Raw genomic sequence first — 17,817 nt, 5'->3', positions numbered from 1 at the left:
AGAAAGTGGAGTTCTTACTTAAACCCTTATACTTAAAATAAGATCTTGTTCCTCAAAATTGGTCAAGAATTATGCCTAGACTTATTACTCTTTTCGACATTTTTCGAATGGAAACATTTCTTACAGTGGCGCCCTCCGAAATCTGCGACAAAAGATAGAAGTTCTTAATCCCACTACTGACTGCCATATAAAAGCTAGTGTGGTTATGTTTATATCCGTGGAGTAAATAATAGCTTCCTTGTGCGTACGAAGAGAACAAGAAAAACAATCGAAGGTTCGATTGACTTTGATATTTATCAATCCAGTCGTCTTTCGCCTTCCAACGAGTGAACATCGGATCGGTAATACAGGAGTATATAATCCAAGAATAATACAAGATAATACAGGAATTTATTATCTCCCAAGTGTTGAGCTGGTAAAACAATCAACTACTTCTATCGACAAAAAGGTAAGTAATTCAAATATTTATTAATACCTCCAAAGTGAAAGTTCGTCAGTAAAATAAAAATATACCGACTAATAAAACAGGAATTTATTATTACTGATAGAAAAGGCAAAATAAGAATTTACCATTGCTCATCGATAAAAACAGGGTTATTATTATGAAAGAGCCGGTAAACCTATCATTATCGATTAGTAAAACAGAAATTTAGTCTTATTAGTCGCATTTTACATCAATAAAGCAGATATCTACTATTGTCGACAATACTCGAACTCCTTTAATCAAATATTTAAGTACTTGAAAGCAGGCATCCGTATGTGACTAGGAATTTAAATAGTAAATGTAAATTATTCTTGAAAGTTAGACATTAACTTACGTTTTATATATACTCTTTCGAACAAAGTACCATTAGATACGAAGAACGTATATATACGCCTATAATATGCGTAGTATATTATTCATTTCGTATTTAATAATATCTGAATTTCAATGTCTGAAAATGAACCATCATGAAATTATATCATGTTTTACAATTCATCACAATTGAATATTAATCTTTTCATCTTCAAATATTTTTTTTTTTATCTATTTATCTTATAAGTAAACAATATCATATGTACATTTAAACTATAGAATTTCTAAGAAAAATTTAAGATAAATTACTTGTTATTTACAAAGAAAAATATTTTATTTGCTGTAATAAAATACATCATTTCCTACTCTGAAGCTTATAAAAGAGAAAAATCAATCGAACAATTTAAACACTCCAACACCCAATTATCAGCAATATGTTTCGACCTTGGAAAACGTTTTTTCACAAGTGCGCCGAAGCGAAAATAAAATAAATATTATTTTAGTATACACACAATATATACACACACAAAACAATGAATACTACGCATACACAAATAAAGCTATTACATCTACGTATTACTGCGCCGCTTAGTGTTTCATAGGTAGAACTAAAATTTAAGCGTGCGTTTTACATTAGAGCAGTGGTATCCAACTTGTGGCCCTCAGACCTCATATGGTTCAATAAAGCAAATAATGTGGCCCAGAATAAATTTCCTGTAGTAAATTAATATAACGACCCGAATATAATCGTTTTATGGACAAAATTTCGATGGCGGCGGACACCACGTGGTGATAGGATTAAAGCAGCAATACTTTATAAGTGAAAACATGTTTAGTGTTTTATTGCGAAGATAATGTGACTAAAAACTAAAAAAAAAAAGAAATTTTTATATTTATTATACATTTATTATATTTTATTTTTTATTTTTTATATGCGATTCTTTACTCAATGCGATCCATACTACCAAGAAGATTGGACACCACTGCATTAGAGCTTGGAGATCGTAAAACCGGAGATTGACTCACATAACGTATATTTTATATGGTATTAAAGCTCAATTCACATTGATAATGTTAACACGTTATAAGCCGTCAATATATTCTGTAATAGAAAAAATAAATGTTTATTTATTTTATTATAAATTTTTAGTAGTGGCAAGTGCAAGTACAATATAAAATAGATGTTATTAGATGTTACTTCGACGGTTTGTAATGTAACAACTTTATATGCAATATGAATCCAACTTAATACTATATGATATAATGGCGAACTAGTTTATAACCAATTTATTTGATTTTACACAAAAATAATGATCTTGTTATTTCGATCATTTATTTAACTTTATTCATTCGAGTATTTCAGTTAATCTTGATATGTTAAATTTAACATTTAAATTTGAAAAAATTAGAGGACACCTAAAATTGTTCACATTTTATTAAAAAGAAGTTAATATCTATTTTGTTGTTATTATTATTATTAATGTGAGAAAGAATTTTTGGGTATTCTAAAATATGTTATTAAAGAATTAAAGAATACATCTTAGGTTCAGTGCAAATATCTTAACTCAAAAATAATAAAGACATATCATTTTTTATAACATTGATCGCTGTTTATATGTACCTCAGCATTCATTATACATATAGAGTAAAAACTGTGGCAGGACTAGCTAGCTATAATCTAACACCATATTCCAATCTATAGAATCTATTTAATTTGTATTGCACCAAGATTTTGATTGGGTTTGATATGACCTGTAAAGTATATACTTTCAGTTTAATTAGTTAATTTTTATTACAATGCAAAGCACTGTGATAATTTTAGTTACTTTACTTGGCACTTGCAAAATACATTCAACTATACTGTGCGAAGAAAAACAATATTCTCTCCCTTGTTTTATTGATGTAATGAAATACAAGTATTATTTCTTAAGATTTTGTTTATGTCTCATCTTATATTTATATTTTTTTTTTTAATATTTTAATAACTAATGCTAATTAATTATTTATAGACAACTATTTTCATATTTAAATACAATTGTTTATTTGTTAATTATTATATAACTCCTATATTCTTATCTAACAAATAAGAATCAAGAGTTGCTATGTTCACATGTACCGACAAAGTTCTATCTTTTATAGATCACAAAGCAGCAAAAGGATATTATAATTATCATATTATTTGACAATCTATGAAAGATAGTCAACATTAAGTTATTAATGTTACAATAGCATAATATGTACAGGAACCTAAAAGGTGGGATGGTATGGGCGGCTTCACTCAACGGAATGCAACATTTCTTTTAACGTCTGGTATCTTGTAAGCGATGTTGACAGAAATATTTCTTTGATCATATTTAACAGAAAGCTTATTTCTCATAGATACAAATTATAAAATTACAATACTTCTATATTACATTGTAATAGTTCAAATAACTTAAGCAACATATGTGTATATGTATTTTCTTTAAATACATTTATAAAAAATTATTGCAAAATGTCCATATTTACCAACTTCATGAGAGCAGTATATAAAAACCTGTTAAAGAATTTATAACATAGAAGTATTGCTCTAAGTTACAATAACAATAATTATTTTTATTTCGAGTATCCATAATTTGGCATATAAACTACATGATGGCGTATCTGTATTAATATAGTATTTTAAACTATTGCACAGCAAAGACAATTATTTTAATACTGATTGAAAGGATACGTTATCAGTACTGTAATGCACTTATACTCTGTTTTTTATACCCGTTTTAGATTAAATATCTTCATGATTTTTAAGTATATTCAAGTATAAATAAAAAAGAAATTTTTTAAAGAAACCTATCTTATGCTTACATATTTAATTGAAACATGTAATATTGATTTAATAGGAGATCGATCATTTTACTTGTAATATATTATAATAGTAATCTTACAATAAAAGTAAGATGGTTTTTGATGAATTTAAAATAATTATAGTAATATCAAATATGTTTGTTGAAAATAATTACATATTCATGTATATCATAAGACAGGCTACTTTAAATACATGAAATAATTTATTAAATCATTGATTTATTATGACATTTTCTGATTTTTCTTAAACATACGAAATTGCGGAATACTCCAGCATCAGTTTCACAAAGTGAAGTCTAAATTCACAATTAATTTGAATCATAGTCCTTTTTATTTAATAGAGCGTTTTGTACTATATGGGTTTACACAACAATATACGTATGTGCATGTACATACATACCGTACATTGTACATTTGTGATATATACCTTATAGCTTCAAACACAGATACATACCCCATTATTTTATTTACACAATTAAAAAAAAAAAAAACATTTTATTTATTTCCACAATTCTATAAAATTTCAAGTGAATACCCATAGATATCTAGTACTTTCACTTTTTTATAATTGAAAACCAAACTAACACATTTGAAAACAATTTATATTTAATATATCTAAAAATGTAGATATATATATATATATATAGAGAGAAAGAGAGAGAGAGAGAGAGAGAGAATCGACGATTGACTAGTATTTTACTAGTAAATTGCATTTATATTCTTTACTTTTATAGCTATGTCTTTGTGTGGCACCTTTCATATATATTTGTCCAAATATATACTTACAGGTTTATCCTAATTTTGTTTTTAATGTTTGATCAATAAAAATATGCGAGAACATTTTACTTTTAACCAAAAATAAAATGTTAGTCTCTTTTGTTAATAAATAATTAAATTTTTTTTTTTTACTTTGAAAACTAATCATTATATCTTATATTACTGCTTGAAAAATTTCATAAATTGCACAAAATCTTTTCTTGTACAAAATAATGACTTTATACTCAAAAAATTGATTTTAATAATACAGCACTATAGAATTCTATTTGACTAGTTTTAAGAATCACTAGATTTTAATCACTTGTGAATTATTGGTTATTCGTAGGAAAAGCTGCATAATATTTGAATAAAAGAATTAGATAAAGTTATCAATAAAATATGTTACTCAATTTTCAATAAAAGTACTTTCTACTTCCCAAAATATTGTCTAAATCTTGAATTATAAGTTATTTGGACATCCATTAGATATTTTTAGTATATTTGTAATTAGTTGGTAAAATGAAAAAAAATAGTTCATTATGAAATTAATAGAATATTAAAATAAAGCTATAATATTCTAATAGCCCTAAATAAAAAATGCAGCTTACAACCGATGATCTAACATTGCTTATTTCAACTTCATGTTATTTTCGCTTGTACGGAACAATATTGGAGATCGTGATCAACTTGATAAGTTTCTTGCAACTTATGATCACAGTTTTTAACAACTCTAGTATTGCACAGTGTGATAAAAAGAAAGTTTAAAACCATATCAATCATAATGTCTGTTACCAATAGATATACTAAATATCCAGTATGTTTAAATTATTAATTAATGTGATACACAAACAATCTGGATGATGTTACTGAAAAATTGTTGCATTCTGTTGATTCCTGTAGTGGGCTTTTAAAGACTAGCATACTCGCCCGGATTAATGGTTACTTCAAAATTATCTTCTATAAGATAAATATTTGCTTCCTTTGCAATTTAAACTGTAAATAAGATATACTGATCAGAGTTGTAACTATTATATGTATGAATTTGTGTTTAGCATCAGGCATAACTTTTTGTTTGAGTGCTTTACATTGTATGTAAAATTGCTAAGTATAATCCATATGTAGTTCTAGCATTATTAGTATAATTTACATCTGTATATACGCGAGCGCGCGCGCATGATGTATGTATATGTGTAATTCTGTATCATGTATAATTTAACACCCAAGGGCATTACATGATCAAAGTTATAACAAAGCATTGTTTTGTAGTCCTCAAACACATTTTAACACATCATATTTTATGCAATTTAAACTTCAAAATAAATTTTCAGTGCACAAACAGTATTGTATATTATAGTGTTTTTAAAATATATTATCTTAAACATTCTGTCAATATTTCTGACAAAATTAAATATCATTTAATAATATAATTTTAATTATATAAAATAAATAAATAAATATACGAATATTTTTTTTCACAGAAAAAATAAAAAGTTAGAATCACCAAACAGCTATTTATTGAAATAAATTAGATTTAATATAAAATATAACTGCCAAGTTATATTATATTAAAGATTTTCACGATTAAAAAGATATAATTTCTAATGATCGTTATTTGAGTATTTCGATTTTTTATACTGAATGTACACCGAAAATAGAAGTATTTACAATTACGCTCAGCCTACTGCAATTTGTAAATTATACGTCCTAAAAATTAAAAAAATGTATCATGTCATAAATAACGATAATTTAATTGAAAATGTGGTTTTAAAACAATATTTTACGCGATCACATACCAAAATAATATAGTGCTGTGCTTCTCTTATAAAATAACAATGAATATCCATCCCTTTCAGCAAAGTCTTTAAGTTCTAATGAGCATCTCGGATTACTATGAAGGCTGTATTCTTCCAAGAAAGTATCACACTCCCAGTTGGCTGTGGTAGAATTGTCTTGATTGTAATATAAGCAAAGACTTGGGAAATTCTGAACACTAATTCTCACGATTCTCTGCTAACTACCGTAGTATCTGGTATAGGTCTAAATCTGCGACACCTAAAACGTTAAATACATATGGATGAATATACAAATAAACAATTGCATCGATAAATATGTGTGTGTGTGTGTGTATTATATATTTCTTAACACAAAATAATGTAATTATATTTGTAATTATCTAGTGATATAAAATAATGGGCTCGTCGATTATATTATACCTAGCATTATTTTCCGCTACATGAGGTGGAAGAGTTGCTGGCGGCGGTGGAGGTTGAGCGTTTTGTGGACCACTGCTATCAGAATCATTATCACTGCTTTCTTCTGTTCTTTTACCACCTTCTCCTAATAGATGCGAAGGTACACCTCTAGGGAAGCATCTTGGTAATACTTCAGAATTTGGCCTCATCCTACGTTGTGGTCTTTGAAATCGTAAATTTAGTTGACTGGCATCTGTTACATACTTTTCACTTTGTCTTCGACGGCGTAATGCTGGTGTACAACCAGTTAAATTGTCATCTTCCGCCGAACTAGCCGATGTTAAAGGTGACATATTTGGTCTTGCATCAGGTAAAGTAGCACAACGACGAAGTGCAGGTGCCTCCATATGTACTGTCAAGGGTTTACCTTTGATAGCTAAAATTTAGTAGCATTAGTATTGATAGATCTGTATGTAATATTAATTGCAAAAATCAACGCATATTTAGTACTAAATAAAGATTTGTTCTCTCTCTCGTAATTAATAATAAGATGAAATTAGATTATTGAAATGATAAATAATATGATGAAAGCATTGCAATGTAAGTTTCAAATCATTAAGCCAATGATGTGATAATATAAAATAATATAAGCTAACTTTTTAATTAATATAAGAAAAATATACCTTTTCAATAGATTGCTTTCTAATATATAAATATTTTTTTTAAATAACATGTATAAGATTATTAATATTCTAAAATTGTATCAAGTTAATACACTATTATACCTAATATTAAGCAAGTATCATTTAAGAATAATTTAATTATCTCTATTTGCAAGATATTTCCATTTTTCTTAGCAGGGAAATCTTCAAAATTATTCTTGCACTACAACACATTATGTCTTCATTAAGTGTTACTAAAAATATTTAATTTCTTTTTCTGATCTATCGTAGATATAGAAATCGAAGATATCGTAATTCGATCAAATACGGAGAAAACTTTAAATTCGTGTACTAGTTAACACGATACATAAAAAATTGACATATATCATGAAGAAGCATTTTACTAACTAGTTTCTCTTTCCTTAGTTACAACCACGGGTGCTGGTGATTTTTCTACTTCACTTCCTGTTCCAGTCCTAGTATTTGGTGTATTAGTTTCAGGAGTTGATTCGGATAATGAACATTTAGGACTCTTCACTGGTATTGGTATTTTACTGTGAATACTATACGTTCTGCAAGGTGCTTCCTTCTCCTTATTGTCCTTATATTCACGCAGTAATGGCACTGAGTTTGAAACAGTGGTTACGGCAGTGGTAGCACCAGACTCTTTATTCTGAATATTGTTAATAGGTACCCGACTTTCATTTGCATCGTAATAAACTGATGGTTCTTCAGGCCCTGGATTTGGGCTAGCTGGACTACCTGCAGTACCATTCGTTAATTTTCCTGTGAATTAAATGAATTAAATTAGGTTGAGGAATAAAGCTTTTATCAATAGAAAACTGAAGATTAATTTCAGACAATTATCTGTAATGTGTAGAATTAGACATTTTTTTCAAATTAATAGGAAATTAATACGTTTATTGTTCAACTCACTTTGTAGTGGTTCCCTATCTGCACTTGTTTGTATTACTGTAGCTCCTCCAGTTGCATCTACTACTCTAATTTCAAGCTTTCCTGCTACAGCTTCTTCTTCTTCATCGCCAGCAGGAGTGCTTGGCACAGTGTTATGAGGTGAAAAAGCAACAGCAGGTACACTAGCTCTCCTTGGTGGTGGATTTTGTCTTGGCTCATCATATCTTGTAGCAATGTTTCTCATAACATCTACTTCGTAAAATAAGTCATCAAATGCAGCTTGTTGAACCTATTAAAAGGACGTTAGGATATTGTATAACTATTAGTACAAAAATGATATCACACAGAGATGATATAATAAAAGAGATTATATAATGTAATATATAATTATACATACCAATGGAGCTTCAAGATGGCTACGAACGTGCGGTGCTAATGTAGGAACGCTCCAAGCACGTGGAAGGGCTCCTTGAAGTTCTGGATATTTCTCTATACCAGCAATATTTAAACATCTATGTGGAACTACCGGACGTGGAGAATCTTCACTTATACGCGATAAAGCTGTTGGTACTACCACATGCTGTTGTACTGTATTTGATGAACTACTTGGGTGTGGACCTGCTGCTTTTGTATCAGCTGGTACTGGTATTGAAGTTGTTGTAGTATTAGCTTCATTAGCAGCTGTCTGGATAAACAAAAGGTATATAAAAAAAAATGAACAAAAGCTAAAAGGAAGAAATGTTATTACATGTAATATTTTCCATTAAATTCATTAAATACCGTATGATTACATAAAAATATTTGTTGCAAAAACAATATCAAATTTCGGCTAATTATTTTAGTACTATAATCATAGCTTATTATACACCCCATACATATTTATATTTTAAAAATGTAATTAATACTTTGCTCCTACTATATTTTATTAGTAAGCACAGTAGAACACATGCAATAAACTTACATTAAAAATTGTATACTTTATCCCACTACTTTATACACATAAGAACACCTTTCTTGATACTGTATTTTTTTATTACATTATGATATTTCTTTAAATTTGGAACAAAGTTTTGAAGAACATTGCAACAAAATAGTAAAATGTTTCGTGTACTATCATCTTCTAACAGAAGGCAAATGAATCATATATAGAATAAATTATAAATGTATATTAATGCATGACCATAGGTATTCTATTTGCATGGATTAATCAAATAGAACATCCTGTATATATTTGTTAATACGGGTCATGCATTAAACTGTATTTTTCTATGATTACACTTGCATAATTAATCTTGATATACATGTAACTCTAATCCAAAGAAATGAAATTATTAACATATACGTAAAAGGAGAGGCTATAGCATTTTGAACTCAAAACGACGGTAATCAAGAACTTGATTTGGCAGTACAGCAGGTGTCAAGCGAGGATGTTGATATAAGGCAGACATGGCTAGAATATAACAGATACTTCCATCAATTATCGAAATTGTATTATTTAAAAAATTGAAAGATAATATCTGATGTAAATATAAAACACGCGAACGTGTAAGCCGCACTAATAAAAAAACAAATATTTAAAAATTACATCCACATATATAGAATCTAAATGAAATTTCTGTGAGTAAATGTATTCTATTCGCGTCTGACCTTCTGAACAAAATAATAGATCTAATACTCACCTGTGGAACCAAAGATGGTGGATTCGTACCCTTATGTTCGGGACTTTGTAAATTTTCACCTTTCCATTCATTATCTGTTTCTTCAGAATCATCGAATTGCGATTTCCATTGTGAAGCTAATGTTAATCCACCACCACCTTTTGTCACTTGTTGTAAGGCTGACACATTGTCGTCATCTATCTGCGCAAACTGCGTAATGGAGCAATCCCGTACAGTAGCACGTCCTGCTCTTCCTTGCTGTCGCCCATCTGTTCTTCTTCTTGGTTCCCGTCGTAATGGTTCCCTCTGTTCAGTAACCTGCTAATCATATATAAGATAGCAGGGGTACCTGCTTACAAAATAAAGAAATACTTCAAGTGCAGAGACTGAAAAAAAGGTTAATACTAAAGTGTTTTACTACCATGGAAATGCTTTAATGTGATGCATATAAATAATTAATTTTTTTATATAGTTATTGGTACAGAAATACATGTAAAGAAAATAATATACATAAAGACACATGTGAAACGTCATGCTGTATACATACGGGACTTTGATTTCCTATGTATTTTGTATTAGTCACATCATATGAGCAGTAAGATGCATCCACTTCAGTTTGTACACGTGGACTTGGTGGTTCACCAGAAGTTTTTTCTGGAGCAGTAGCAACACGCAAACGGGCAAACGTTGCGCCACTTGCAGATTTTCTTAATGGAGTTACTGCATTTGACATTACTTTAGAACGAGGAACTTCAGAAGCTGAACAAGCAGACGCCATTAATGCATCACCTTCATTGTCCAGTTGCTTTTCTACTGTTGTAGCAGGAGTTTGTGGTTCTACTGCCATTGATAAAGCACGCCTTTTTTTCGGAGAACCTAAAGAAAGGAAAATTTTGTTATAGTAATAATAAAATAATTTAAATTATCACAGATATAGAAAAAAGGTCTACCAACCTTGAACTACAGGAAGAATTGCAGTATTCTGTGTACCAGGCTGAGTATTATCTGTTGTAGGTATTGTTGCATTACAATTTTTATCTCGACCATGATTACTAATAGCTGATGCAAATGGTACTGGAGAACTTTCAACTTCACGTTGTCTGTTCCTTCTACATACACTTTCATAATCCATCAGTGCCTTTCAAGGATATCATAATATATATGTTATTATTAAAATTAAAATTAGAAACATATGAATGTAAAGTATGAGACTGAGTATACTAGATTATTCATTGTTTGTGCTTTTTGTGCTACTTAAGCTCTATTTGTTTAATAAATTTAATAAGAAATAAAAAAGTTTATCTTCCCAAACGGGAGTAAGTGATTCTATACTGTTCTTTTGTAATCATACTAGTCTCTAATATACGAATATATGTATGTATAAAACAGGCATAATTTTCTGTTATATTACTAGTAATACTATATTGATTTTAGTCTTATTATAAACTGTAAAAATAATTTTAACTACATTTCTTACATCTAACTCTTTTCGGTTGTCTGGTTCAACATTTTCTTGGTTGTTTGTATCTACAGTTGGTATGGTTGGAGGCTGATTAATAGCAGTTGCTGTTGTAAGTGCAGGAGGAACAGTAACTGTAGGTAATGATCTGGTAGTTGATAAACCTTCATTAGCTATCAATGGTCTTTCCCAATCATAAGGATCATTTGGTTTCACACATCTACGTTTCATGCATCGTTCAAACAAACCAGCTAACATTGCATAATCTGGTTCATCTGCATATCCCAGACTCTATAAAATATGATCGTGTTAATTTTATTTTGTAAAAATATGTATTATAAAAAATATTTATATTTCTATTTACTATAAAGACTTTTTAATGAATATTATTTATAAAAAAAATATTACATTTATATGTTTAAAAATCCTATCATTTATAAATAAGTTTTATATGTACATCTATTAAATAATAATTTTGTAGTGTCGGAATACTATTACATGTATAGAGATTAAGGTATTGCAGAGATAAGCAGATCTACCTTTTTAATAGACATATTTAACTTGTATTAATTTGAAAAAGACATACCTGAATATGTTCCAAAAACAAGCGTAGGTCAGATGGGAGATGCTTTAAAAGTAAGCGGTGGTCATACTTTTCTTTCATAAAACCCACCTATAAAACATATAACACTGTATGACTATTAATTTTAAAAATACTTACATAAGATATATGTACATCTTATATTATGAGCATAAAATTTGAGTATCAACTAACTTGTTCTTTGTCTTTTATTTTACGCCATGGTAGTTGACCATTAACGAATTCTACAAGCATGTAAAACAAAGACCACAAATCGTCATGTCGTCCCATTTCTTTGTTCTTATGTGCATTAACAGATGCATACCGGACGGTTCCTCTAAACCCTGCAGCAGCACGGGGTGGTCTAACTTCACCAGTACCCGTTGTAAACTGGCGGGCTAGACCAAAATCTAACATATATACCAACCTAGCATTGTATGATTGGCGTCCAATAGAAAAATTTGACTGTAAACATAAATGTAATAAATAATTGCTTTAATAAGAATTCAGGAGACAAAAAAAAATATATGCAAATGTAAAGATAGGGAAATAAGTAAATGAAATATTAAAAATATTAAGGACACTTACAGGTTTAATATCTCTATGAAGAAAGCCTACTTGATGTATACTTTCTATTGCTTTCAGAATTTGAAGACCTAGTCGTAAAGTAGTTGATAATGAAAAAGCACCTCTTGGCTGCGCTCGTCTTAATTCAGCTAAATTTTTGCCTTGCAATTGCATTACAACGTAATTAAATCGATCGTTACGACCACAGCCTATAAATCTGCAAACATGTTCTTTACCTGAAACAGAGCAATATATATATTAAAAAATATCTTTATTTTATATCTGGTTCAAATCTGTATTGTAAAGATTCATTAGTATAATCAATATAACAATACAGCTGCAGAAATATCCCAGAAATACATTATTTTATAAGCAAGCATATAAATATTAAAGGAATATAGGAGGGTATTCTATACTGACCCTGCAGTTTTTTCAATACAGCAACTTCCATTTTAAGAACCTGTTTAGGCTGACGTGCGGATTCCACTTTAAGAGCAACCTGCTCTTTTGACATTAAATCTAGGCCTTCGTATATTTCACCAAATCCGCCACCCCCTATTTTTTTAACCTATAGTATATATATTACACCTTAGTCTGTGCACTATACCAAACTATTTAGAAAAGACTACAGAGATATAGTCTTTTAAATATTCTTTTTACTGCTATTTGCAAAAGAGATAAAACTCAAAGACTAAATTCTAGAATTGGAAGACGGAACAACTCAAAAGCATAATGCAGTTCATAAAGTACTACTTCTTAAAAAGCCTTCTTAAACAAAACAAGTTTGTTTCTTAATCAATTTGCAGTTAATAAGACCCAAGAAAAAAACGTGCAAAGTTTACGTTCTCTAAAGTCGAGAGAACGCGTTAAGACGAAAAACGATAAAAAAAAAAAAAAAGAAAAAAGAGAGAACAAATAATTCGCATTCTTACCACTTTCCATCGTTCTTTGACCACATGGCCAGGCTGTAATAAATCCTCGCTCGTCATAGTTATATTATTGTTTTGATCCGTACTTTCGTCGCCTACATTCCTCGGCACTAAATTTTCAAGATGATTAGGATGCCTGGAAAGCGGAACCAACCCTTTACTTGAAGTGTCATTATGACGAAGGGTGGTTTATTCGTATGATCGCGACATCTTCAATGACGATGTCTAGATGATGGCCCGAATTACGGGCTATCAACGCAAGCGAAAAAGGATCGACACACCCCGAGAAAGAATCTCGCGACGAGATCTTTAACCTAAACTCTAGCGCGGGTAATAGAAAATTGGTCAATACGCGCCCTGTGCTAGGCAGCCATGATTGCGTGCGAGCGAAGGGTGCAGCTAGAGCACAAGGGGAAGGGGACGACGGCGGTACCTCTTCCTAGCTTTTCCTTCAACCCTCCCTTCGTCCCGCCACCTACTTCATCGCCTAACCCGCCGTCTACCCCACCGTGTCGTCAGCCCTCTATACACCCGCTCCCTCCCTCTCTCTCTGTCTCTCTCTCTCTCTTCTTTTCTTTCTTTCTTTCCCTCTACCCTCTCTAGTCGTCGTCGTCGTCGTCGTCGTCGTCGTATAGCGTTTGCTGTCGCCTTCCTTTCTTGGCTTCTCTCTCTTTCTCTCTTCGTTCTTCCCCTCTACCTGTTTCTCTTTTCTATCTCTCTCTTTCTCTCTATATCTCTCTCCTTCTCTTTCTTCTTATCGCTTCAACCGTAATTACTGCCACAAAACGATGTTTTCGCGGTCCTCTTTCTCGATAAAATAAAAATTTCTCGTAGAGAACCAATTCTTCTTCATTGTCGTTGGGAGAGGGAAGCACACGTTACCACGATAATGCCCTCTCACCGCTATTACTACTACTTTGTTACCACCGTAGACAAGACGACGTTAATATATGATCGAATTTTCAATGTCCCGAAGACTCGCCCCCCTTTTGATAATCCTGTGCTTTTTTCTCGAACCCCACTCGCACACACGAGAGAGAACCGATCCAAATATACAATGACACTTTATTTTTACTAACAGTGTCGTCTGCTACGAGCGCCGCCGACACGGCGTTCCTCCGCGAGTCGGAGGACTTCTGCCGTGCGATCGAGCGCCGAACGCACCTCTCCTTACGATCGCGCACTTCTCTCTTGCATTTTCCCCTCGCACCCCTTACCCCTTTCGTCCCTTTCCGATAAAGAGTCAAAGTCCCACGAAACGTCATTCGCTCGTTCTCCTTCCATTTTCTTTTTTATACGGAATATTGAAATAAGAAATAATGATGTTAATCGGAAACAATAATTAACTGAATGTAGATCAAAGCGAAAAAGTGAACGCACGCGAATGAAACAGCCATTTTTCGATTTTACCATTCCGCATCGCGCCGAAGACCGTGTTATTCATAATGGCCACGAGATAGCACTTGGTTCGCTCGATCGATGAATCTTTCTCTTTTCCGAGACCTATGAAACGCCGCGCCGTTTTTACTATATTTTGTTCTTCGATTTCTCTTTCTCACCGTCCCTTTTCTGTCGCACGCTACTCTGAGCAACCCCTCTTCTCCGAGCCTCCCTTAACTAACAACTCGTCCAACTGCCGTTCTTTTAGCGCCTTTGAGAGTAGCGCGCACGCGACAGTATACATATAATGCCTATCGTGTGCGCCCATCGAATGCTCCTATCGAGTGCACTTATCGAATGTGCTTGCACAATACGTCATGCGACGCGACACGATAATGCGTAAGGATACGCGCAGAATCATCGTCTAAGTGATCCTTTTTTCTTTTCTTCGAAATTTTTACGCGTCGATCGTACTTGCACACGAAACGATTTAGTTCTAATATATCTTTTGATCTTTTTATTTTCTTTCTTACGCACGTTTGATGTATTTTAAGATCTTTGTCCCGACAAACATTCGATTTAGAAATTCGACTATTTGGATCGATTTAAATTTTAGCTCGATTCAATGAATGAAAATTTGAAGTGATATTCATGTTTGCGATCTTACAAGTATTTATCTATGTGTAATAATAATTTATAAAAAACGACCGATGATTGTACTCAATTTTTGTTAACAACTTTTCTATATGCATATCCGAATGCGTCAATGAGATGATCTCGATTTAAAGACATTCGGTTGTACATATATATAAAAAGAATTATTCATTGAACAAAAATGATAGGAGAGAGCAATACAAATGAAATATATAAGTAAGTTGGCGTTTTGTATCACGAGCTTGCGTAAAGAAATTAAGTGAGCAGTTTCACTAGCCAATCGCATACCGATAAACTGAGTTGGTCGATTGAAACTGCACCACTGCACATACCGAACTTGCATACAAACGTGTTTATTCTAGCTCTTAGCGTACATGCATGCACACCTAAAACTCACACAACCATCTGTACACATGTATCAGTCGTCTCAAGCACGCGTGATTCGCACAAACGCGCGTAGGTGAATGTCATGCTCAAGGTAAAGATCGTCGTACAACTGGCTTACTTTCGCTTTTAAAATTTCTTTTAAATAAAATAAGAACTCCTAATTAGCTTAGCTCTAGTAATATTAAAAATAATTACGTGATAGTTATACGAAAGAAAGTATTAATTAATGACCTTAAATCGTACGTATTTATAATTGAAAACTGTGCCATATTTATTCTACCCTTTTAATCAATGATCTTAAAAATTTCGCATAACTATTCTTTCGTGCGATTATTCATAGAGAATAAAATACTTAAAAATTTATTAAATGTTTTTAACATTGTTCTTAATTTTTTTTTTTTATATCACGATCTTTAATACGTAATCAAAATATTGAAAAGTAAATGATTTATGCGTAACCATGTCGATATTGTTTGTTTTAGATATTACATATATATTCTGAGTATTTCTCTTGCATATTCACAATCCAAAATCATATTCTGAATATGATTCGATGAATGAAAAGAAAATTAGAAGGATGTGTAATAAGAACGTCTATTTCGTTACGCAATTCGACAAACTCGACGAAGATCGAAGGAACTTACTCTAAGACTATGAAATTTTGACCGCCATTCTACCGGTTCCCTTCACCAGAGGGCATAATTTAAGTTTAAACATCTATTTTTAAACGGCCCCACTCGGTGTGTGATACAGCAGGCAACATCGTTCTCTCCAACACAGCACTTTTTCGAAGATTTTTCGTCGAGCTTTTTTATTTTAGAGTAACCAAAGAGCATAAATAACTACGCGGTCACTCTTCGTTTCGTGCACAATTGACTCCCCGAATGATACAGTATTTGGTATCAATGTTACAATTATTTTGCTGACATAACCAGTTCGATGTACTTATCGAACACAAGAAGAACTTTCGATATCAATCGATACGAAATGTTAAGACTGGAATCCAATCATCACAATAAATCTTTCGATCGAATTTATACGGTATCGCGTTGGCGAGATATCAAGTTTCAATATCGAATATTTGCCTCCAAACCGAGGCCAAATAAAAGTGTATATAATTACTGAAAATCGTAGGCGTTCACCTCGTTGCTTATTATCAACTACATACTAGACGTTTATAGTGAATGATATTCCTCGAGAATTCACAAGCGCATCGATTTTTCGAATAATTATGTTGTTATTTAGCACTCGACAAAAGGAATACATTTCGTCCATGCTACAAAATAATGCGGTCTTATAAAACAAATGAAAACAAAAGGAGACAATATTAAATTTAAGTCGTCTTACAAAGCAAGGCATTGCTCAGTAAAGAAACAACAATATAATATATATTGTCCCTCATTTGATTCGTTATATCGAAACATCTTCTCCTTAGATATAATAAAATTACATAAAATAATCTTCAATTTTTCATATCTATGATAAAAGACTAATTTGTTTAATTACATTTAAGGAAAAAAGTTTGGAGAAAATGATTATTTATTGAATGATCGTAGGCTTATCTTTAACAAAGAAAGATCGAAATAATCGAAAGAATGATTTTTCTCGTGCGATCGATCCTTAGAAAAGCTTACGGTAAAAATGAAAAATCGTGTATCGATAACACGTACCACTTCATAGTTTCGAAGTACAGTGACCAAAGAGAAGAATAGAAGTAGTTTTTGGTCGGGTTAGGATTCGTCGATGAGATCCAGAAAGAATGGACCAATGATGTACGTTGGAAGAACGATTATTCGATGTTTAAGAGGCGTGATCGAGAACTGCCGTACAAGCGTATTTCATGATAGTTGAAATGAAGGAGAAATGAACGATCCTTCGTGCTATATTCGCACGGAACGATTAACGCAACCGATTTCACATTTAAAGGCGTTAACGAAGTAGGTGCCTCCTCTAGCAGACAGAACTTAGTTCCCGGCACTCGTTAGTACTCGGCGCTCGGCACTCGACTTCGAGAGGCCGAGCCAAACCCAGCTCGTCG

At 31.8% G+C, this 17,817-nt stretch overlaps 1 protein-coding gene and 1 long non-coding RNA gene across 8 annotated transcripts; one reads left to right on the top strand and one right to left on the bottom strand.

The window, feature by feature from the left end:
• The first annotated feature begins 137 nt into the window (after positions 1-137).
• On the top strand, positions 138-2,726 carry LOC127064424 (uncharacterized). Its single transcript, XR_007781697.1, has 2 exons — positions 138-448; positions 1,769-2,726. It is a non-coding gene; the product is annotated as an uncharacterized LOC127064424 (long non-coding RNA).
• Positions 1,106-17,817, bottom strand: LOC127064385 (tau-tubulin kinase homolog Asator). Of its 7 annotated transcripts, none has more exons than XR_007781668.1 (16): positions 17,450-17,816; positions 13,362-13,494; positions 12,850-12,997; positions 12,451-12,665; positions 12,058-12,327; positions 11,869-11,955; positions 11,301-11,573; positions 10,778-10,961; positions 10,371-10,699; positions 9,845-10,144; positions 8,563-8,850; positions 8,187-8,454; positions 7,659-8,036; positions 6,610-7,024; positions 6,190-6,448; positions 1,106-1,898 (listed from the first exon to the last, which is right to left on the bottom strand). XR_007781668.1 is itself a non-coding variant. In XM_050995401.1 (16 exons), exons 1-16 carry the CDS (start codon positions 17,455-17,457, stop codon positions 6,394-6,396), a joined length of 3,255 nt encoding a protein of 1,084 aa, XP_050851358.1. In that variant the 5' UTR covers positions 17,458-17,817; the 3' UTR covers positions 3,840-6,393. The 7 variants fall into 7 exon arrangements, 4 of the variants coding, with proteins under 4 accessions (XP_050851358.1, XP_050851313.1, XP_050851337.1 ...); XR_007781666.1 differs by lacking the exon at positions 1,106-1,898 and adding an exon at positions 3,840-6,100; XR_007781667.1 differs by lacking the exon at positions 1,106-1,898 and adding an exon at positions 3,840-5,389.

Source organism: Vespula vulgaris, chromosome 1 (genome assembly GCF_905475345.1).
Source record: "Vespula vulgaris chromosome 1, iyVesVulg1.1, whole genome shotgun sequence".
Classification (NCBI taxonomy): Eukaryota; Metazoa; Arthropoda; class Insecta; order Hymenoptera; family Vespidae; genus Vespula; species Vespula vulgaris.
This window is presented reverse-complemented; position numbering and strand designations above follow the sequence as displayed.